At 40.1% G+C, this 25,123-nt stretch overlaps 1 protein-coding gene across 1 annotated transcript in view; it reads right to left on the reverse strand.

Annotated features, from left to right (window-relative positions):
* Window positions 1–25,123, reverse strand: part of LOC114243140 (ATP-binding cassette sub-family G member 1) — a 78,469-nt gene that overhangs the window by 20,473 nt on the left and 32,873 nt on the right. Inside the window, exons 2-5 of the mRNA XM_028174518.2 lie at window positions 23,762–23,879; window positions 20,541–20,730; window positions 17,256–17,401; window positions 4,529–4,688 (exon numbers count right to left, since the gene is read on the reverse strand). Coding sequence (XP_028030319.2) covers window positions 4,529–4,688; window positions 17,256–17,401; window positions 20,541–20,730; window positions 23,762–23,879 — 614 coding nt within the window. The remainder of the gene's footprint in view (window positions 1–4,528; window positions 4,689–17,255; window positions 17,402–20,540; window positions 20,731–23,761; window positions 23,880–25,123) is intronic.

Raw genomic sequence — 25,123 nt, forward strand, 5'->3', positions numbered from 1 at the left:
TCTAGATCAATAGCCGCGCGCGCCCGGGAGACTACATCTCCGTATGACACGCCCTTGGCCTCGGCGGCCGGCAGCAGCGTTAAGACCACTGCCGCCGAACGAGGCGCGCGCGACGACTTCTTCTTCGTCTTCTTTTTCTTGGCGGCCACAGGCGCTCGACCCTGTTGGGGAGCAGCCTGAGACGCCGCAGTGGCCGGTGCTCCACCCACTTGGGGAGCTGTCGGTACGGCCCTCTTGGCACCCCGCCGGGCCACCACATTCCACCCCTCGTCCATGTTAGACGGGGGCGGGGGCAGCGGACGGGGTTGAGGCGCTTGCGATGTGCACTTCGCGTTAGCGCCGCCCCCCCGCTTGGCTCTGTCTCACCCCGGGCCCGCCCTAGTGGCTGGAGCCTGTACGGGGGTGGAGCGGGTCACTGCATCACCCGACACCGCGGCATGTGTAGACGCAGGCCGTTCAGCGTCACTAGCGACAATACGTTTCGCTTCGAGAGCCGCCAGCCCGCCACCCAGCCTTTCCATTACAGCCTGGACGGTGCGATCGATAATCTCGTCCAGGCTGTAGCAATTCGGTTCCGGCAGGCCCACGATCCGTGGCCCCGCGGATCCCTGCTGCCGCTCGACGGCCGTCGCCTCCCTAGACCGCGGCGACGGGAGACGCGAACGCCGCTGTACCGCGCGCGATGGTGGCAGCACGGGCCACGGGTCGCCAGCCGCCGCTGAGGGACAGGGACCCCGAGGGACCCCGGAGACCAGCGGCGACACCGCCGGCACAGATGCCGGAGGAGTCCGCGACCCAGCGGCACGTGGCAACGCGGGCGACGACCTCGTGGCGGCTACCCGCTTGGTAGCAGCAACCCTGCCATCGGGCCGCTGCTGCGCCTGTAGCTGTGCTCGGAGCCTCGAATTCTCCGCCATCAGCTGCACCACCTGGTCATTGGCGGAAGCAACCGAAGGCAGAACCTTCGAGACTCGCGAGACGACTTCCCGCAGCCTGCGGCCAGCAGCTTTGGTTTTGGCACTGGTCGCCGCATACGACTTGACGGTCTTCATGGCCCTGCCTATGACCAAGGCAGGGTCCCGAAGACCGCCCTCCTCCTCTTCTGTCGTCCGCCCGTCCAGCGAGGCGACAGACATCGACGCCGATGACGGCGCCGGTGACGGTGCGCCCTTCCCCCGAGCGGGTCTCCCTTTAGGGGGCGGCATCTCCTCCGCGGCAGAGGCCGAATCGGAGACTACCACCACTTTCTCCGGTGGGGCATCCGTGTCAGAGGACGACGTTTGCCCCTCCCCTTCGCGGGAAGAAAGTCCCCTCGACTTTCTCTTCCGCCTAACTTTCCCTTTCGGGCCAGCCGCCTCACAGTCGCTGACGAGCGCAGAGCGCGTCGAGCCAGCGCTGGCACACCTCGGTTCGACGGGTTTTCCGCTGCCCGTCGCACAGCCCCCTTCATCGTGGCATGCTTTGCCCCCCCCCAGAATACGTGGGGCAGCATGCTCCCACCGAGGTGGAAGCACGGAGGGATTCTCCACCTAAAGTGGTACCCTCCTGGGGTAATTTTTTCGTTAAGTCTGCCATCATTTATTTATTCCTTTATTATTTAACCAGGGGTCGGTCCCCTGGGACGGCCCTCACGACTGGACACCCTCCAGCCACTCATCCCATCACCGGGCACGTCACAGGCTTAGGATTAGGGCATTTTTTATAGAGGTTTGCATCCTCGCGGCCCCTACTAGGCAGCGGCCCCCGCCCCCCACCAAGTGGGGATTACGGTATGGGACAACCCTTGGGACTAGACTCCCTCCAGCCATTCATCCCATCGTCAGGTGTCAAAAACTTGGGATTGGGGCATTTTTTATAGAGGTTCGCATCCTCACGGCTCCTGCTAGGCAGCAGCACCCGTCCCCTACTCGGTAGGGATTGCGGTGTGCTTCTTCGAAGCCACGCCGGTAAACCGGTACCCCCCTTTGGGGGGCCTTCCCCTGTAGCCGCCAAGAGGCAGCCGGGGACATGGCAACCAGCGACCGGAAGGGAGTGCCCTCCGGTTCACTTCTCATCCACGTGGGGTCTACCATTACTGACAGACCCACACGTCTGACCACGGTGTGGCCACGCCGGCGTACCGGTACCCTCCTCTGGAGGGCCTTCCCCTTTAGCAGCCAAAGAGCTGCCGGGGACATGGCCTAGCATTCAAGAGGGCTCCAGAAGGGAGCCATCTCCCGCTTCACGCACCCTTTGTCCAGCAAAGGTGGGAAAACGGGAACACGGTGTGCAGTCCTCTTTGTTCGCGGCACCCCTGTGCAGACAACGCTGCTCCACGGTATCGGGGTGCACGCTTAAGCCCCACCGCCGCGACAAGGCGAGACCACGTTCGGTGGGGCGCCTACCATGTAGCTTGTGTTCAACACATTCACAAGTTGCATTTGTGTAGTGTTTGTGAATAAGCGCGCGGAGTGACGTCGCACTGCATGCGCATCATGATAAGTCTACCCATCTCTCTCTCGCGTGGTCTAGCTTATGAGTGTGAAGGGGACAGTTAATGTTTTGTCTTTGTTAACGTTTTTTAAATATGTATAGCGTGGTCTTAGTTTATTATTGTTTTAATATTAAATCATTATTGTCTAATTATAATTGCATAAGTTGATGAAATATGCTATGCAATAGCTTTACCACGGCAGTCCTCGAGTGCCACACAGGTTTTTTTTTTCATAAACTTATTTCGTATTTGACACGACTCTACGATCTAATTACAATAAATTATTGGCCGAAGCTACGTCAAGCGTAACGGCTTTGTTAAGGCCATGTAATTAAACTTAAAAAGGGATAAGCGAGTCCTCAAATAAACATTGGAGAGAGCCCCTCACGTTCTGCGGTAATGTACCGAAAATACCTTATTTGAGTACGTTTTAATGTATTTATTATAAGCAAATATGTTTTTAAATATTTACTTGGAACCTTTTTTGGGAATTGCACGAAAATCAAGATATCCTTTGTCCGGTTATTTTTGCTTGCTGAGTCGTTCTCGTGGTCTGATGTGTTAGACGCCCGGTGTATTAGACCGGCGGGATGTGATGATACTGGGAATAATGAACTACGGCAGTTCCAAATGCTTCAACAAATGCCTACGTAGCACGTAATCATGAATGCTTAAAGAGCTTTGAAGATATGAAAAGAGCTTACTGAGGGTCAAACAATGGGCACGGAGTCCTGTTTGCTATAACGTAACATAATGAGGGTAATCTATACTAATGTTATACATATAAAAGTGTTTGTTTGTTTCTCCTTCTTTCACGTAAAAACGAAACACCGCATTGACATGATTTGTTTCAAATTAATATGCTTATAGTAGTATAGGCCAGGAAAGTAAGAGGCTACCTTTTTCCCTAAAAAGATCTCACTCCCACGGGAAACTACATTGACACTTTACCATGAATACGCGGGCGAAGCCGTGGGTAATAGCTAGTTTTATATAAAAATGACTTCAGATTCAAAATAAACCTTTAACTAGACAGTTGAGAAAATTTCGTTTTTTATCGCTAAAAACTGGCAACTACAAAAACGCCCCTATGATGAACTAAATTCTTGATGATTAGATGATTTTACAAATTAATTAATTGAAAATCATAGCATAGCAAACTTACAAGAACATTAACTTCTGAAACTGATGGAGTTATCAAAACATAATTTTAGTGATTACGTAAAGTTTTACTGTCTCGGGCAAACTAAATTAGTAAACTTCGAATTGCCGAGGATGCCAATCAATCAAAACCTTAGCCCGTGTCCAATGACTTATTAATTAAAATAGGCCTGATTTACATATAAAGAGTCTGCGAACTTAAGTTTTTGAGTCACGAATTAAGTTTAATTATTCTGATATTATTAAAGTATTATGTCATAAATTTATAAGTAATTGCTTTGTAATAAAAAAGGTGTAAGATGGAGATTAATATTTTATAACTGTTTGTTGCTATTGCCAACTTATCTTTTTTTTGTTAGGACAAATCCTAACAAAAATTTTTCATTGTATTTTTTTTTATAAAGCCGGATGATTAAATTTCTCAGTAATTTCACAGTTCGTAATTGCTCTCTTGGAAGAGATTTATTGTAGAGATAAGTTGTATTTTCATAATCTTCCTTTTATTGCTTTGTGGGTCTAGTGGTTGGTGACCTGATTAGTTATACAACGGGCTTGACTTCGATCCTTAAGGTATAAATATATTACATAATTATTAAAACGGATTTGGTATTTGGTATCGTAGCCGAAGTTATTCTGCCTCGAGTTGTTCATAACAGGATTTTTTGTTGGGATCTCTTGGATATTCCATGTACCTTTCAACATTCGCGAAAAAAATATGTATGTAGGATAGAGTAAACAAGAAGAAGACGTTTTATGACGAACGTGATTTCTCATCGTTGCTAAAAAATAAAGACGGTTTTTTATTGTTCGCTTTTTTTACCTACCTTCGCTAGTAGCCTCGATAGGCTATCTTAGCTTCATAGTACGTGGGGAAACATTAAATCTCGCACGTACCTGATAGCAGCACATTCCCCGCGCCATCACATACACTCTGTCGAAGAGAGCGAACAGAGAAGCCGAGGGCTGGTGTATTGTGCATATGATAGTTCTTCCTTGTCTTGACAATAGCCGCAAAAGCACTACCAGTTGTCGTATCGACACGATGTCCAAGCCTCTAGAAACGACAATGAGATAATTAGATAATCTCCACTTTCATACACGTTTATTTCTATAAAACTTTACAGTACATTGTTCTAAGTCATGATTTTAATATCCGATTACAATATATTTTTTTAAATTTATTATTATTATTATTTATAAGTAAATTGATTAGATCGTACTCATCTACCCACTCATGTAAAGCTTTCCTTCTTTAAGAACGGTTAGCTGGTAGATAGCTCAATTGTTGAGTTAAGCTCGCCATTTTTTATATCTTATCGCAATTACTGTATTATATTAACTGTGTGTACAAATAAATAATAAATAAATAAATTTATCTTTAATACAAAAATAATAGCTTCGTGTATTGATAACAACGGATTATTCATAACAGAAGATTACATTACTTCACAACATAACTTTAACAATATTAATCGGTTTTTTTCTTTAAAATATAGTATTTCTTGAAATAATTAATGTCAAATAAATTTTAAAATTACCCATAAAAAGACAAAATATTACACGAGATTATGTTAAATATGTGTTTTGCAATAATATCACGTTATTTCGGGTCGTATTAATAAATTGTGCTTATGCAAGCTTACTTAATACATCTAAAGACACAAATGATACACTCTCGATATATAAACAATAAAGATTTACATAAAATAATGAAATATTCAAAATAATTGCAGAATATGACATGAAATAACCATTACATTCACGTTACATTACCATATATTACTAATTTCCCAATGCGATAGCATTGCTATATTTTAGCTTATTCTAACTTTGCAACAATGTATTTAAATCGACAATAAATCAATGTCGATGAATGATTAATGTTAAAAAAATATTGGATTTTAAATAAGGATGTGTTTATCATAAATAATTTATGGGTCGTTGACTTGTCCAGCAAAAGTAGATGCGTAATGACGTCATAAAATTAACGCTACTCTCAATTTAATGTTCGACAGAAAATTTTAAAGGAGCTTTGCTCTTCGGTGACCAAGCTTACAAGCGTCGATCGGCGTGAACTTGACTGAGCTATTGCTTTGGGTCATTGAATCTCGAATTAAAATTAATTTGCTCTTTAATATATTATATACCTATCATACTAATAATACCTATCATTACTTTTAGTTGTGATGTTTAGCTGAGTTTTTGTATCGTGATTTTAAATTCTTCGTCGTATACCTATAATTAAAAGATCTTGTCTCAAATAATATTAAAATACAATTGCTTTATATTAGAAGAAGAATAATAAATACTAGAGGCCCTGCAGTAGTCGAAATTCGACTATAACTAATTGGAATTGTAAGTTTGTACACTATTATGATTGTATTTTATACTTCTATAATCATAAATTTCGCCAAGACTACACTATAAAAAATATTAACAAAGACAAACAATATTTAATCTATTCTCAATTTGACAACAGACGTCAAGAACAAAAGTTTGACAATAAATAGCATGCATGCGTGTGTCAAATACATGGTAGTGTGTGTAATGTTTTCTTTATTGATTATATGTAACTTTTAAGCATTATTAAGATACAAAGTTTTTGCTTCACGTATTAATATATAGATTGTGTTGTTAACTTGACTGTATAGAGATACGAATATCGGATGAAGTCTTGCGATCCGTCTTAGTCGTCCTTGACTACGAAAATTGTAGAGTATTCGAAATGTCGGAAATAATGTGATGGCAATAAAACATGCGAGATTAAGTCGTAAAAGCAGTTTTAATGAAGTATCACTAGTCGTCGTGGCCTAAAGGATAAGACGTCTGGTGCATTCGTGTTGAGCGATGCGCCGGTGTTCGAATCGCAGGCGGATACCAATGTTTCTAATGAAATACTCAACAAATTGTCATAATTGACTTCCACGGTGAAGGAATAACATCGTGTAGTAAAATACAAAACCCGCAAAATATAATTTGCGTAATTACTTGTGGTGGGACCTCTTGTGAGTCCACACGGATAGGTACCACCGCCCTGCTTATTTCTGCCGTGAAGCAGTAATGCGTTTCGGTTTGAAAGGTGCGGCAGTTGTTGTATCTATACTTGAGACGTAAGAACTTATATCACAAGGTGGGTGGCGCATTTACGTTGCAGATGTCTATGAGCTCCAGTAACCATTTAACACCAGGTGGGTTGTGAGCTCGTCGACCCATCTAAGCAATAAAAAATAAATAAATAAAAGAATTATTTGAACGTCAAAAACTGTGAATAGAAAATTATTAAACACTAGATCCAGACGTAAAGGTACTTTGACACTAATAAAAATAAAAAAAGCATTGCCTTAGCCTCGAGGACATCATTAATCTCAAAGCAACCATGAAAGTAAGATCAGAAGAAGGATAACAAAGTAGTCTCATTGACGAACTCGGCTTACCTACGTTCCTTTGAAAAAAGGGATTACTGGGAGCGGTCTTTCCATTCGGCCTGTATTGCTAATATTTACCGAAATCGACTTTTCGTAACGAATTCTCCTGGTATTGCCATATAAAAGATAAATGTTTCCAGTTCATGTAATAAAAATCCGATATTCAGATATTTTTTACGTACATCATTATTTTTTACTATATTACTTTGAGTAGTTTTAAGAATACAACCCTATCGACAGTAAAAATTAAATCATTAATCTAGTAAACATATTAGGTATTTCGGATAAAAGAAACTTCATAACTTCTTTTCGCAGTAGGTATACTAAAACTTTAGGTCTTTTAAAGCCCTCATCAATAAAGCGTCCATTGTATTCTTCTGATTATACTATTGTCCAATTCTGGGTCAGTCCTAAATTCGGCAAATATTTATATAAATTTTCACGGAAGACTTTACTGTAAAGGAATAACACGATGGAAGCAATCACGCAGAATAAAAATAACCTAATCAATTGTAATATTTCAGCCCTTACTGATAGGTCCATAATCTTATTTCTTCTGCTCCAATTCGACAAACGCAAGTCTAATATTTCAAAAGAAATTTACGTCGTTCTGTCATTGTAAAACAGTAAAAACACAAAACCAGCTAAGCGGTCAAAAGTTTTGCAAATCTACGCAAACAAAAAACTCTTTTGTCATTGCCAACTTTATAAATATACCAACAAGTCCAATTACGGGCATAGATAACATGGAATTTGTAGTTAAGTACAAAATTGTACGGTTGACGCAGTATTATTACTTTGTCTTTAGCGGGACACGCGGTCGTTACAGGCTGGACTAGTGATTTCTAATTGCAAGGACTTCACCATCAAATGTCATTAGTGTTACATTGTTGATGGCGTTAACGTGTTTCGGAAATAGCCGAGAATTAGACGTAATAAAATAATGAGACTGTTGTAATCATATAATCAAAGAACAGCTTAAATCCACAAAAAAAAACAATTACACGTTTAATGTATCTCATTAAGCTTTTGTGTTGTCAGCCTAACAAACATTTAATACAAAAACTGAATATAAAAATTTTTGATCACGACTTCCTATGATTGACAGCCTAAATAGTATTTATATTTTAGATACTTTTTATATACGTGAAAACTGTGTTGTATCATCACATACTTGATGAACCAGTGTAAGCTAATAATAATTTAGGGATTTATTTTTTGAAAATACTTAACGTGTTGATTGAATAAAATGTTTTCCGGGATTATTCTGCACCTAGCAACACTGGTTTGAAAACGTTTCGATTTTCGAAACACGCCTTGGGTTTACGTTCAATAAAAACGTTACTGCAGGGCTGGTGATTAAGCCAATTACCTCTCATTGTGTCGATGTAATTTTGTTTACCTCGTTCATTGGAAAGATCCCATTCCCGTTTCACGAAATAAGTTAATACGAATTGAAATCTGGAAATTCTAGAGCAAACATTTTGAAAATTACTACTCCGATTTCTAAAAGTCCGCGATGCGTGGATGAAATAATATGCTTGAAATTCAAGACCATAATGAAAGAGTCCATTTAAATATTGAAGTCAGATAATTAGATAATTATAGTAACCGAATTCTGTGTTTGAATGAAATTCTGTAACAGAAAAGTTCAAGCGGAGTGCTTGAACCGAAATTGTTTTCACCAAAATAAAACTGCTCTTTTATATTAATAACTAGCGGTCGCCCGGTAGTCGAAACTTGACTATAATTATTAATTTAAATTATAAGTTTGAATATTATTATGGTTCTATTGTCAAAGACTTTAAATTCTTTTTTTTTTTTTTTTTTTTTTTTTTTTTTTTTTTTTTTTTTTTTTTTTTTTTTTTTTTTTTTTTTTTTTTTTTTTTTTTTTTATTATTGAAAGTTTACTGGTGGCCCGAAGGCCTTTCCAGTTTCACCAGGACAGGTGGGCGAGCAAAGGCTCAGCCAAGAGGGGTGGGATTTGCTAACAACTGCCCGAGCGCCTCCGAAGGAGACCTAACAACTCAAGAGCAATTGTTTCGCGAATGAATCTACTACCGGATCGGAATCGCGACCCGCTGAGAAGATCCGGCGAGAAACTCAGCGGGCTGATGCATGGGTTAGGTTGCACGTCGACCTCCCTGTCGAGTTCGACGAGTACGGCTGCCGGGGTCCCCAAGCCTGCCCCTAGTATTAGAGCTGAAGGCATCTAATGCAAAGGTTATTGGATCTGATGGATCCGTAAGGACGTGTCTAGGGCGTCGACGGTGACTGGCTCCTGCATGATCAGGATTCGGGGAGTAGTCAGCGGCGGCAACGATAAGGCGATTATCATGACGCATAGCCTTATCGAAGTATCGTTCCGAGGCTGACTTCATGTATTTCCGAATTGATTCGAGGCCCAGGTCGTCGTGTAGGTCAACGTTCCTCACGAACCACGGAGCCCCGACAGCTAACCTGCAAAAGCGGGATTGTAGGGATTGGAGGGTGTCTATGTGTGTGCGGGCCGCGTGAGCGAACACCACACTCGCGTAAGTCATGACGGGCCGTATGCAAGTTTTGTAAAGTGTCACCTTGTTCCGAAGGGACATTTTACTCCGCTTACAGATCATGGGGTAGAGTCTACCGAGAATAAACGCGGCACGGTCACGGACTGATTTTATATGCGGGCGGAATGTCATCGATGCATCCAGGGTAACGCCCAGGTACTTGACCTTCCTGGCCCAGGGTATGGGTTGTCTAAAGAGAGTTATCGGGGGTGTGAGATTCCTCCTCCTAATCCGGGAGGAAATCCGTGTGGAGCTTCCCCTCTGAAATAGCACCGCAGTACTTTTCGCTGGGTTGATGTCTATGCGCCATTTTCGGAACCACTGTCCTAGGGCTAGGGCTGCGCTCTGAAGCTTCTTCGCGATTAGGGACTTATTTCTACTAGAATAGTAAACAGTCGTGTCGTCGGCGAATAAAGCTAAATGGGTCGGCGGCGACCGGGGAATATCATTAACGAATAAGCTAAATAGGAGGGGTGAAAGAATAGAGCCTTGCGGGACTCCAGCTGTGAGAGGTCGTGGGGAGGAGCGGGTTCCCTCGACTCGATATCGAAAAGAGCGGTTCGACAAGAAGTCCCGTATGATGAGCACGAGACTATCCGGCACGCCCATGTTGAATAGTTTGAAAATCAAACCATTGTGCCAGACTTTGTCGAACGCTTTTGCGACGTCGAAGAAGAGAGCTCCCGTGTATAACGGTTTTGGTCGATTAAGCCCCACAAGAATGTGCTCCGTGAGGCGGTGCACCTGTTGAACGCATGAGTGATTTGTACGGAATCCGAATTGTTCATCGATGAGAATTCCCTTGGATGAGACGAAGTCTCTGAGGCGTTTGTAGAGCAGACGCTCATACAGTTTGCCTAGAGACATGAGGAGGCTAATCGGGCGGTAGCTCGTCGGATGATTTTTTGGTTTACCGGGTTTATGTATGCCGATAACGTCCGCTTCTTTCCACACCGCGGGAAAGATACAGTTCGCCATAGCGGCATTGAAAATAGATGCCAACATCACGATGAGTTGGACGGGTAGAAGTTTAATAACGCGGTTAGATATACCGTCGGAACCGGGAGCCTTGCGAGGACGTAGGTCTTTGATCAAGTCTTTAACTTCTATCGGGGTGACGGGTGGTAACGCATCCGATGTTGGCAAGGAGGCTCTGCGTTCTACCTCACTGTCTACTAATTCTACATGAACAGGGTCCACGGATTGAGTGCTGGGCGTGCACTGGGTTTGCAATGTATCGGCCAGCAGCTCTGCTTTTTCGTCATCATCGAACGCCGCGAGTCGGCTTGAGGGGCCTACGAGGGGGGGCATAGTTACTACCGTATCCGATTTGAGAGTACGAGCTAAGCGGTAGTAAGACCTTTGGGAGGGCGCGATTCCTTCTAAGAAATCAGACCATCTGGCATCTCGGACTTCGGCGATGCGAGACTTTACGTCGCGTTGTAGGGCACGCATTCGAATACGATTTCCCGCGGTAGGATACCTGTCGTAGGCGCGTATCGAGGCGTTCTTAGCTCTAAGGAGTTCCCTAATATCATCGGACAATTTGAAGCGGTGAAGGAAGTCCTCCGCTACAACTTGTTTCGATGACCTATCTAATGTCGAGGTGATGTGTGACGTTAAGATGTCTATGGCTTCAGCGGTATCCTGAGGAGACGGGATAGAGTCCGGGTTAAACGGGAGCGATGGTGGATCAGATTCAGCCAGGCTGATGCCCAGCGTGTGCCAATCCACCACAGTCCTCGTACTCCAACCCCGAATGGCAGGCGGCTTGACGCGTTAGTCGATGATCTCGCCTTCGATATCGTCGCTCCGCTAACCCCGACTCACTACCCGCTAAATATCGCGCATCGCCCGGATATACTCGACATAGCGTTATTAAAAAACGTAACTCTGCGCTTACACTCGATCGAAGTAGTTTCAGAGTTAGATTCAGACCACCGTCCCGTCGTTATGAAGCTCGGTCGCGCTCCCGATTCCGTTCCCTTCACTTTAAATTCTATCACAGATTTTTATTAATCACAGATTTCGCCAAGGCTACACTATAGACAAAATATAATATTAGAGAAAAACAATATTAATGTATTTTCTACTTGACCTCAGACTTGAACAATAAACAAAATAGTAGGTATGCGTGTGTGTCAAATACATGTTAGTGTGTGTAATGTTTCCTTTATTGATTTAATGTAACTTTTAAGCATTATTTAAAAAAAATATTAGCATTGTGCACTCCTTCTCTATATTCTCTATGAGTGTGGAAATTTTCATACTCCTCTGTCCGCGCAATTTTCGTAAAAAGGGATACAAAGATTTTGCTTCACGTATGAATTAATATAATTCGACGCTTGAATGGCAAACGTGACTAAGCGACAATAACTGCTTTGTACATAAATAGGCAATAACCATATTCGATGCGCAAAAAAAATATATTTCTAGGTCTATTAAAATCATTTCGATCCTACAGCTACTAGCTAGATTCTACTACAGCTAGATTCGTTAAAATAATTTTTTTTTTCAGGTATTTCAACTTTAAATTAGTCTACTGTAAAGTTCACGCATTGTTGCTTAGTCACGTTTGCCTTTCAAGCGTCGATTATAGATAAAAAATAAAATATTAAAAAAATTCACCCGCGTTTCATCAAAGCTATCGAGAAATCCATCGACTATAAATCTATCGAGCCTACACATTTTTTAAACCGCCCGCGAACCACCTGTCGCTCGTATGGGGTAACATGCCAAAAAGCGTCTCTAAAGTACCGATAACAAATGTAAATAGTTTCATTGCAATTAAATAAGCGTCTGTGTTTACGTGAAGCACTAATACACACAATAACAAAATTATTTTAATACGCTTTTATTAGCTTCAGACGTTAGTATGTAACGGAATCTTTGAACACGGTTTTGATCCCCTTCAAAACGACGGATTAACTCGAAATTTGGTATACTTATTAAGGACCGATGACGATTCAATATTTAAAAAAAAAAAGAAAAAATTAAAATTCAACTAAAAAATGAAAAATAAATAATAGTTTAAAAAAACTAACAAAATACGCTTTTATAGAATTTTCAACTAAAAAATAATAAAAAAATTTTATAAATTTATTATTTTGTTAGTTTTTTAACCTATTATTTATTTTTATCACAAGACGAAGATACATTAATGACATTTTTTGATACGACATTTTTTTTTTTTTTTATTCGCTTGTAGCCTAAGAGGCTATTCCAGCTACGCCCGGACGGATAGGTGAGCTCACGGGCTCAACCAGAGAGAATTTGCTAACACTAGCCCTAGCAAAAGTAATGCTTCGCAGAATCTGCCACTGGATCGGAATCGCGACCCACCGAGAATATCCGGCGAGAAACTCAGTGGGCTGTGTCTATGGGTTAGTTCGCTCGTCTAACTCTTCGTCGTAATCGACGAGTTCGACGAGGACGGTCACCAGTGATTGGTGAGGAGAGGCTTAAAAGCACCGAGAGTTAATCCTAATCCTTTTCTAACAAATTACACGGGTCAACACCAAATTTTACTTTGATTGCAAAGCATAAAATTTCGATATTTCAGATCGTAATTAGACGAAAAAAAAATACATGGCATGAAACAGTTTGCTTTTGAACTTTAATAAATTGACCACATATAAAACAAAATGCATCAGCATCGTATATACACTTTCGTGATATTTTAAGTTTTTCTGGGCTTGTACAAAACACCAGACCGTTGTTTATGACTCGAGTGCCATCTAGTGGCACTGTGTAAACGTAAACACCCCACTCTTATAGCGCGGTTTTTTTGAAACTATTAAATTTAAATAAAATTTATAAAAAAATTGAAAAATGAGTATTATTACTATAAGTATCACAAAAGCAAACTTTATGCCAAAAAAGGTATTTTATTTTTGTTTTTGTGAATTATCAACCTGAAAAACGTTAGGATAAGCGTTAGGACAAAGAACGAATTTTTTTTTGTAGAGTTGTGTTATACTTGACAAACGTTCAGGATTGACTTCCACGGTGAAGGAATAACATCGTGTAATAAAAAAACAAACCCGCAAAATTATAATTTGAGTAATTACTGGTGGTAATACCTTGGGGGTTCGCCGCAATCTTGCCTATTTCTATCGTCCGTTGGCTTGACCTATAGCTTTGGCAGTTCGGTGAAAATATTTTTTATAATACTAGCAAATTACGATAGATGGCGCTAGTGATTTCACTGTGAGTTTAATTATCGCATTTTACTAGTATTTAGTACGGTATCCAATCTCAATTCTGGTTTAATGAGAAGTATATGCATAATTGTAATGTAATAGGGACATTGAGTTCATAATAATATCGTCAGGTGGGCGCCGAGATACACTTAACTATTTACACGGTAGCTTCGAAAAATAATGTTTTTTACTTAGTTAACGCTGCAAGCAATGTAAAACTTCAAAATCCTGTGAGGTCGATCGTTTATGGTCCTGAGATGGGTATGCGTGCTTGCGGACCATTGGTTATCAAAGCTTGTAAACAGCTCAATTTTAAAACAGTGCATATAGCATACTGCAATTGCCAATTGGTATTTACTGCTGGGTCTTTGCCTTTTATGCCGCGAAACAAACATGCGTTCCGGCTTGCAAGGCATACCTATAATTCAATTGAAACTTCGACCTCATGTCTCAAGCATTCACGCCGTGATGTCCACGGACTCCGGTGATAACTTTAGACCAGCTGGAACGTTTGCTCGTACAACCATCTACGTATTAAAACAAGGTATTTAATTTTAATCGAAATAGAAAGAAGCCCCTTGCTTGATAATGATTTAGCTTTCACAAGCAACATTGATTTAGCTTTCGCAAATTGGTCATTTTGTGTTCGGGTTAGCCCACTGAGTTTCTCGCCGGATCTTCTCAGTGGGTTGCGATTCCGATCCGGTGGTAGGTTCTGCGAAGCGTTACTCTTGCTAGGGATAGTGTTAGCCAATTCTTTCAGGTTGAGTCCGTGAGTTCACCTAGCCGTCCGGGCGTAGCTGAAATAGCCTCTTAGGACACTGGCGAATAGTAAAAAAAGTGTCCGCGTGAACTAAGCAAGAATGTTGTAAACGTACTTTTAAATTCCTTAAAAAAGGCTTTAATTTTTGTCTAGTGATTTCGTATTTTGTGTAGGTATCTGAAGTAAAACTGTTGTACTCTTTGTATGAGGAACACTGCTTGCACTGCACTGATTGCGATACAGGTTTTATAACCTCGTTCAAGCGCAGATGCAAATAATGATTGTGTTTCTACTTCTGTGTTACAAAAAAAGTCAGTTAAATTCGAATCACAGCATTCCAGTACAAAACATTATTTTTTCGTTACCGAATGAAATTTGTTATTTTATTTTGTTTTCTTGCTTAGATGGGTGGACGAGCTCACAGCCCACCTGGTGTTAAGTGGTTACTGGAGCCCATAGACATCTACAAAGTAGACGCGCCACCCACCTTGAGATACAAGCTCTAAAGTCTCAATATAGTTACAACGGCTGCCCCACCCTTCAAACCGAAACGCATTACTGCTTCACGGCAGAAATAGGCAGGGCGGTGGTACCTACCCGCGCGGACTCACAAGAGGTCCTACCACCAGTAAAGTTGCAATCATAAAACAATATACTTCGCTTAACTTAGTTTGTCGAAAGTATCGGAAAAATAACATTTTCCCGGACACAGATGGCCCTATAGTAATTACAGCAATTACTCATGCCCGATTCTACCATAATACTTTTCTTTGGGCTATTAGGGTATTACTATATTGCGATTCACTAATTGTTTCAGTGTTTTTTTTGTTTAAATGTTATTATATTTTTTGTGAGTAATTAGCGTTGATGTTCGCGTGCGTTCGTCTATCTTTTAGATTCGATTCTCAGGCTAATTATATTCCTTTATTTAATTAATTAAATCACTTTAACGGTTTTAATCTTATGTATAACCATAACCAATTATCCGTGACTATGAAAACTGTAATGTTTTCAAAACGTCTGAAATAATATGATGACAATAGGCTAATGCGAAATTAAGCTGTAGAAGTATAATAGTTTTAATTGTAGTTACATTTCAGCTAAATGACTTCTTTAAAGATTGAAATGAAACAATGTAGATTTAAAAACGTGCCTAACATGTCATTATTTTTAAGTTTCTTTTAAGTTTCGTAGTGCGTAATCTTACTTTAGCCATAAAACCTCTAAACGCATAAAAATAAGATTAAAGAATAGATTAACAGATCACTTTCGAATTACGCCTGCTAGTTAACATAAATGCCAGCACTCGCCAAATTCGTGAGAAATTATTTCTGTTTTATTCTTTTAATTTTTTCAGTCACAGACTTATGGAGAGCAACACATGAGCTACTTGATATAAATAAATATAAATAATCTAAAAAGGTTCTAGGACTCCGCGTAAATTGAAATGTAGCTGAGCGGTAGGCAGCGGCTTGGCTCTGCCCCTGGCATTGCTGAAGTCATGGGCGACGGTAACCACTCATCATCAGGTGGGCCGTATGCACGTCTGCATACAAGGGCAATAAAAAAATAAATAAAAAAGAACTGTCGCACAGTGCTTATATCAAATTAAAATAGAGCGATCAAATATTATTAATTCGGTACGCCTAAAACTTTTCTATTTTCCTGCACTTTTATATTTTTCTTGCCTTAGCCTTTCAACCCGTATCAACTTATAAATAAATTAAAGTATTGTGTAGTGATTATGTAAAAATCATAGAACAAAAAACGGACGATTTAACAAAAACATCAAAAGAAGAAACATTAAAGGTCCCTTCCTATGACACATTAAAATGGATATAAAGATATAACTATAGAAAGGTTGGCGTCAGATAGGAGGCCGGTCGTAAAACTCATGCTAAATCCCTATGCAGCATGATAAGAGGACATGCTGGACCAACCTCACATAATATGGCGTATTTTGCAATTTATTTGCGTAATTACTGGACCTCTTGTGAGTCCGCTCGGGTGGGTACCGCCACCCTGCCTATTTCTGCCGTGAAGCAGTAATGCGTTTCGGTCTGAAGGGTGGGGCAGCCGTTGTAACTATACTTGAGACCTTAGAACTTATATCTCAATGTGGGTGGCGCATTTACGTTGTAGATGTCTATGGGCTCCAGTAACCCCTTAACACCAGGTGGGCTGCGCGCTCGTCCACCCATCTAAGCAATAAAAAAAAAACACGTGTGGCACTTGGAGACTGTCACGGTAAAGTTATTGCATAGTATTTTTTATCAGCTTATGCAATTATAATTAGACAATAATATTTTAATATTAAAACAATAATAAAATAAGACCACGCTATATTTATAAACATTAACTAAAGAAAAACATTAACTCTCCCCTTTACACTCATAGGCTAGACTGCGCGAGAGAGAGATGGGCAGACTTTTCATGATGCGCATGCAGTGCGACGTCACGCCGCGCACTTATTCACAAACACTACACAAGCGCAACGTGTGAATGTGTTGAACGCGAACTACATGGTAGGCGGAGAGGTGTTAGGTTGTTTTTGTTACGGGATTTCTTGATTCGGTCGCCGCGCTCAAAGCCCGCGATAAAATCTATGCAATAGCTTAAAAAAAATGGGATAAGGACAAGAAATTAAGCTATACAGTAATTGCGGAAGAGTATACGCACGTGGTAGGCTCATCCAGAAATATGATGGGCGGATTGTTGACCAGCTCCAGGGCGACAGTGAGACGTTTCGATTGTCCTCCAGACAGTTTTTCAGACCTTGTGTCTCTGTGATCCCACAGACCTAGCGTTTGTAGAATTTCTTCAATCTGTGAAAGTGATTAACATTTTATTGGGTATTTAATATGAACGTCTAAGCAATTCTAAGTCTCAGTTCTGTATTGCATCGGCTGTCCTGCCTTTCAAATCGGAACGCATCACTGCTTCGCGGCAGAAATAGGCAGAATGGTGGTTCCTACTCTTGCGGGCTCACCAGACGCCCTACCATCAGCAGATCTAGTAACACAGCAGAAATAGGCAAGGTGGTGATACCTACTCATGTGGATTCACCAGATACCCTACCATCAGCAGATCTAGTAACACAGACAATATAGACCTCTATTGGATAAAAGAAAAACTCCGCGACCAAATCTTAAAATTGAAATTTTCTCACATTAAGCATGATATGTCAGTTTTTGTACGAATCATGTTTATTATTCAAATCCCTTTTACGTGGGTTCGAATCCAGCTTTTCAATATAAGTAAACGTGATCTAATCAGATTTAAAAGGGACATCGTATCTCGTAAAAACGTTTCGGAGGTCATGCCAATAACTATACGTTGCTTACTTCTTAAATATGTATGGACGATTACATGGAATATTGTATTAGAGATGGGTGGTGCTCTCAATGAAAATAAATTGTTTTTTTTTTGGTTTGGTTTCTGTATTAGAATTTCAGATAACTATTTGCTTAAAATTATTTTCACTGGACACGATTAAAATAGAGAATCGAACTTCAACATATTATTATAATAATATTTAAAACAAAATGGGCCTTGAGTTGGTTCACCAATTTGATTTTAAACAAACATTTTGATTTTATTCATTGATGAATTAAATAAAATTGTTTTAGTGGGTAGCTATCATATAACACAAGATATTTATTACTGGTGGTAGGACCTCTTGTGAGTCCGCACGGGTAAGTGCCACGGGTAAGTATTTCTGCCGTGAAGCAGTAATTTTCGGTTTGTAGAGTGGTGCAGCCGTTGTAACTATACTGAGACCTTAGAACTTATATCTCCAGATGGGTGGCGCATTTACGTTGTAGATGTCTATGGGTTCCACTAACCACTTAACACCACGTGGGCTGTCCACCCATCTAAGCGATAAAAAAAAAGATGCCTGAATCTATAGATTTGCGTATATGTATATACAAGTTCCGAACAACAACATTCGCACCGTTAGTCTACCGAGCAATATTACCCGCTCGTTGGAAGATCTTCCCTTCGTCGTTTACCACCCAAAATTCATTCACTGCAGCTGGTAGGACAATATTATTATTTTGTAAGAATAATATTTCATGAGTAACATCGTGGGAGAAGATAACCGATTTTATACAGATTACGGAAATACGTATATAATTTTTCATGAAAAGTTAAAGTTACACACAACTTTTTTCTGTTTAGTTTTCAATTTTTTCATCCTTTTGTCATATTTAATTACCGAAAAATATTTAAAATAATTCACATAATAATATACGAATTTGTGCAATCGATGTTATCGAGATGTACAGCAAATATCCCGTGACTAAAATAGCTGTGACACACAGACGGATAGAGAGGGCCCGGTCGAAGGTCGCATCCATAATACATTTCCTTTACGTCAGTACAAAACATCCTTTTATTTATAAATGAAACTATAACAACTCATATTATTGGAACAGATCGAGTACAGAAATACCGATTCTTTTTTTTTTGTGAAAGAAGAATTACTCATAGCTCGGAGGCCTTTTCTGTTTCACCAATTACTGGTGGCTAGGAGGCCTTTCTAGTTTCACCAGACAGATAGGCGAACATGGGCTCAGTAAACAGAGACGGTATTTACTGACAGCTGCCCGAGTCCTTCAGGAGGAGACCTAACAACTCAAGGGCATCTGCTTCGCGAGTAAATCTACTATAGAATCGGAATCGCGACCCGCTAAGAAGTTCTGGCGAGAAATTCAAGCTGACGTATGAGTTGGCTTGCACGTCGAATTCTTTACCAACTCGACCAGTAGGTACTGTTACCAGAGCCCCTAAGCCTGCTCCTACTGTTAGAGCTAAAGGTGTCTAATGCAAGAGCTTTTGAATCTGGTGAATTCATAAGAACTTGTCTAATCATGGCGCATAGCCTTATCAAAGTAGTCATCTTTCGTCTAAAAAGTTATGTATACTTGAGGTTTTTTTACCATTCCCAAAGAGCATAATTCCATAGTAAGTATTCTTTGGAAACTTAGCATTGTCGGTGGTTATAAACGCAACGCAACCTTCTTCCGCAACATTAAATCTTATTTGACGAACTTATTCGTAATTATGTTTTATTTTTAAATATATGTATTTTTATTTCACCAGTGCGTGCTGTCTGCCCTGTAATTGTGTTGGCATTTAGTGTGAGATTAATGTTTGCGTTACTTGTAATTTATTGTGCTGTTGTATAACATGTTGGTGTGTACCAATATATATAAATAAAATAAAAATGCGATTTGCGCGATCCTAGTATCCTAGAAATGTGATCGACCTGCTACTTTAAGCCTTTGCGGTCATATTAATCGAACTTTGCGGTCCGTTTGATGGCCGATAGTAGACATACGACCGCAAATACTTAAACTGCTTACTCGTCCTTCAGCTTCAGTGTGCTACTGGTCTTTGGCTTTCTGTGAGCCCACTTCTTTGCTATCAACATACCCATCAGTAGCGACGAAAAAAATTAACAGTAAAAAATGAGAGATTAATCCGTAAAAGTAGTTTTAATGCAGCTTTAAGAATTGTTCGAACCTAATAAAATTGTAAACGGAAAAATATTAAATATTACAGGATAATAGTACAGGACCTGAACGTGTACTTCGACAAAAATAAAAAAAGGATATTACCTTAGCTTCGAGGACATAATTAATCTCAAAGCACCAAAATAACCCCTTAGGCTACCAGCGAATAGGTAGATTAAAAAAAAAAAGAAAATACTATACAATTTTCGCTTTGAAACGATCTTGTACTCTAGTTTAAATTGCAAGTATATAAGATGCATTGGAACGCTATGAGCGGATGGTGGCCAAGTCGACAACGGCTGGCGGATAGATTCCGGGTATAGGTAATATTAGGATAAATATCTTTCCCATGGACTTCAGGAATGCCAGAGGCAGAGCCAAGCCGCTGCCTACCGCTAAGATATACTTATGAGATACTTAAAATAATACGTTAATAAAAACTTACAATGAGTTCCTTCTCCGGCTTTCCCAGTTCCTTGCCGAGTTTCAGATCAGCAGCGATCCACATGGACTCTTGCACGGTCAGTCTTGGCTGCAGCAGATCATCCTGCATGATGTACGAGCTCAGCTTCTTGAAGACTCTCATGTCTCGCACGTGTCCGTTCACTGATATACGTCCGGTGACGCCGTTTAACCTGTGGACGTTTTTTTTTATAGCTTAGATCGGTACTGGAGCCCATAGGCGTCTACGACGTAAATGCGCCACCCACCTTGAGATATAAGTTCTAAGGTCTCAAGTATAGTTACAACGGCTGCCCCACCCTTCAAACTGAAATGCATTACAGCTTCACGACAGAAATAGGCAGGGTGGTGGTACCTACCTAAAAATTGGTACCCGCCTGAGATTCGAACACCGGTGCATCGCTCAACACGAATGCACCGGACGTCTTATCCTTTAGGCCACGACGACTTTTAAAGTAAACGTAAAGTGTGCTTAGTGTGAGTTTTATTTAACGTTCACGAAACCGTAAAAGTTAACTCAGCGCTCGTAGCGGCAAACGTAGCATTACGCTATCGAGAATGCTAAAATACTTGCACTAAGCACACAGAAACTTATCGAAATGTCACGTCGAAGCTTGATAATAGATTTATATACATTTTTTATAATTATTAATTAGATGAATAAAAAAATACGACATCATAACACCTTTATCAAAACTGTCTTGTATATAGTCAACCGATTCTATAACAGATTCGCAAAATCTATAACAGAATCTCAAAGCGATCTTAAAGTTTTCAATTCTCTAGATCATGAAATAGCTTTAGATAATATTATTTAACGAATTCTTACCATCATTTCAATACTTTTTTAAATGTCCTACCTAAGCTGATAGCCTTGTGAGGCTATTTCAGCGTAACCTTAACTAGTAGGTGAGCTCACGGGGCTCAAACCGGAGTGATGCTAACACTGACTTCGCAGAATATACCACCGGATCGGAAACGCGACCCACTGAGAAGATCCGGCGAGAAACTCAGTGGGCTGTGTCTATGGGTTAATTCGCTCGTCGAGCCCTTCGTCGCAAACGACGGGTTCGACGAGGATGGTGACTGGTGCTTGTGGTACCTAAAAGCACCGTTAATGGATCGGGAGGATCCGTAATGACGTGTTTTCAATACTAATAAATATACAATGACATTTTATATTTCGACATCATTCACGTTTTAACATCTATGGGTTTCCAGTAGGCACTTAAAGCTTCTGTTGTGAACGAGCTTAAATCGTCTAGGGCATTGAAGGGAAAAGGTATGTTAAACAAAACTATTTCAATGTAGGGATTATATTATATATTTGATATGTTTCAGTATAATTAGTTTTTATTTAACATTAGTAATAATTGTGTTTGTGTAGAAGATTGACACCATCCCTTAGTATTGTCATCATAGTTGCTAACCTAATAAAATTAACTTCGAAATCATCCTTAAATTTACACATTTGAATCTATTCATTTCTTGTGCTTTTTAGTGTTTTTGTAACAGGTTTGCCTTTACAAATAACTACTAAAATATTATTGGCAGCATTTGATCCAAAGCACCTCGCCCCATTGGCATAGACAAAAATGTCCATCTTTAAAAATGATATTGGGTGGTAGTTTGGGCATGTTCTTTTAGTTTTCTCTTCTTCTTCTTCTTTTAGCCCACAGATGTCCACTGCTGGACATAGCCCTCCCTCAAGCTTCCCCCTAACAACCAGTCCCGCATTGCCTTCATCGTTCACTTTACTGAACAATTATCATTATGTTCATTTTAAATATAATGAACAATCATCGCATCGGTGACAAAAGCAAAGTGTCATCAAGCGATTTATATAACACAATAATAGTACAAAAGACGATTCAAATTATTTCAATTAACAGGACCAATGTGCATTCTACCTGACCTCGGCACGGTTGAGAAGCCGTGTCTGTACAACCCAAACAAAAAATTAATGCGTCGCGAATATGTTAACTTCAATTAGATTTAAGCGCATTAAAATGTTACTGGGCAGTTACCCAGGTTTTTTTTATCATTTTTTCTCGGCTACGCCGTGGAATGAGTTCTGAGAGAACCTGAGGTTATGGGGTTATCGGAGGCCATAGAATTCACTGCGTAAATATTACCATCCAATTTAAGACATGTGGTCTAAGCCTCAAACTTTATTACACGATGTTATTACTTCATCATGAAACAGATTCGCTAAGTACGTATTTATTTAGAAAAATTGGTACTTTCCTGCGAGATTCGAACATCGTCATCGGCACAGGCTAACCCACGATGACTTGAATGTTGACAATTGGAACGGTTTGCGAGAGTTTTTCCCATTAATACTTAACACTTCGCCCTACCTGGTACACTGAAGTAATTATGTCGATTTCTGTTACTAAGCGCTTGAATTGCCTAACTTTGCCTTATTTTGTTTGTTAATAATGCTACACGCCGGGGTTCGGCATAAATAAAAATTACAAGTTAACACTGTATTAGCACTTAGAACAATTATTAAAACACTTCACAAACACTTTAAAATTCTCAATTCGCGTCTTCCGCTTCGCTTCAGGTGATCCGTTCGCTGTTTCGCTTCGAGTAGTTCCGATTACTAATTGAATGCGTGCCATCTCTGCAACGCTTTTATAATCGAGACGGAATCCCTAGAATCGTCGAGAATATTCCACAAAAGTCGAGTATTGTGTTTCCGCTATTTGACAATAGATAGCGTTGTACTTCTCGAGCGTTTTAGATGCTACTAGATACTTTGACATTTGTTCGACTATTCAGCGATAGATGGCGCTACTCTCACCGGCGTAACAATAACATACATTTAGTCTTTTAGATCTCTTAGAAACAGATTAATTCTCAGTATCATCGGATTCGTCTTTCCTAGAGTATAGATATTCGGGCGCCTTCGTAAGAAGATCGAAGAGTGAAATCGACATAATTATTTCAGTGCGCCATGTAGGCTACCAGTGACCTGCGTAGCAGTCAACCTATTAATAGTGTTATTTTATTACTACACAATAACAGTGAATTAATTCTTGCCAAATGGCTTTCCGGAAGACGTATCTATCACAACGTAAATGCAGCTACCCATCTTGAGCCGATCTCATCTCATCTTTTTATAAAATTCTTATATTACATTCATTATACATAATTTCCGTGCAAATTCCTAATTACAACAATATAATATTAGCTTACGTGTATCCCGCTAAGATGTTGAGTAAAGTAGATTTTCCAGCCCCCGAAGGTCCTAGTATACATGTCAGCTCTCCTGAACGAAACTCTCCGGAGACGCTTTGAAGTATTCTCTGCTCCCCTATATTAAAAAAAAAAAACAAAAATAAAAATATTTAATTGACAATATAAGACTAGATAATATTTAGGTACTAAAGAGATAGATAATTTACTAGTGGTAGGACCTCTTGTGAGTCCGCGCGGGTAGGTACCACCACCCTGCCTATTTCTGCCGTGAAGCAGTAATGCGTTTCGGTTTGAAGGGTAGGGCAGCCGTTGTAGCTATACTTGAGACCTTGGAACTTATATCTCAAGATGGGTGGCACATTTACGTTGTAGAAGTCTGTGGGCTCCAGTAACCACTTAACACCGCGTGGGCTGTCACTCATCCACCCATCTAAACAATAAAAAAAACGTATATTTTCACAACACAAACAATTCCCGATATGCAATTGCGGCTTTAATGTTACAAAGCATAAAATTCACTTTGTGGTACGAAGCCAATTCGTCGATCGATTAAAACAAAACCATACGTTAACAGGTCTATTTAAACGAAATAATTTTATCATTGCCAAATTAGATTAAATTTTTTTATACAACTAATTGAGACAGACGGTCTTCCTAATGATAAGCGAGTACGGAAGCTCCACAAGACGAATGGGATTTCGGGGGCGATAAATCGATCTAGATACGATTTATTTTCAGAAAATGTTGTTTTATTCGTGTTTTCAATAATCAACTCTTCCCGACATCTATTGGCGAATAGTAATACTATTTTTCTTAATTGAGGGCAACTAACGCTTTAAAGACACAACAAGATGGCGTTATCAAATCAATAATCAGATGGCGGTCATCATCTATTGAATATTTAATGGCAGCGTACATGCTGTGTCATCCTTCAAACGGAATGTATGGTTGTTCAGCAGTAGAAATAGCCAAAATGACGGTGAATTAGACCAGAACACTACTAGTATTTACTGACGTTAGCGAAGTTACAGTAAGCCTCAAAGGTTGGGATTACATATATTTTTCCTCTAATCCTTATCGGGACTAAATTATTATGATCCACATACAAGATTGTATACATCACGATAAGAACGTTATGTGACTCTTTATGCTGTAACATTTTATTATAATAATTTAAGTGCTGTGTCGTGAATCTTGATAAACTAGACTAGACACTCACGATAAACTACTATTATAGGGGTCGTTAAACTATTTCAATGTCTACGCTGCTATTTTCATTAATTATTTCTGGTTTCAATATTTTTAGTATGAGAATGAAATTGCAATCGTATTCTGAATTAATTTTGATTTAGTAATTGA

The sequence above is a fragment of the Bombyx mandarina genome, chromosome 12, assembly GCF_030267445.1.
Source record: "Bombyx mandarina strain Sakado chromosome 12, ASM3026744v2".
NCBI classification, from domain to species: Eukaryota; Metazoa; Arthropoda; class Insecta; order Lepidoptera; family Bombycidae; genus Bombyx; species Bombyx mandarina.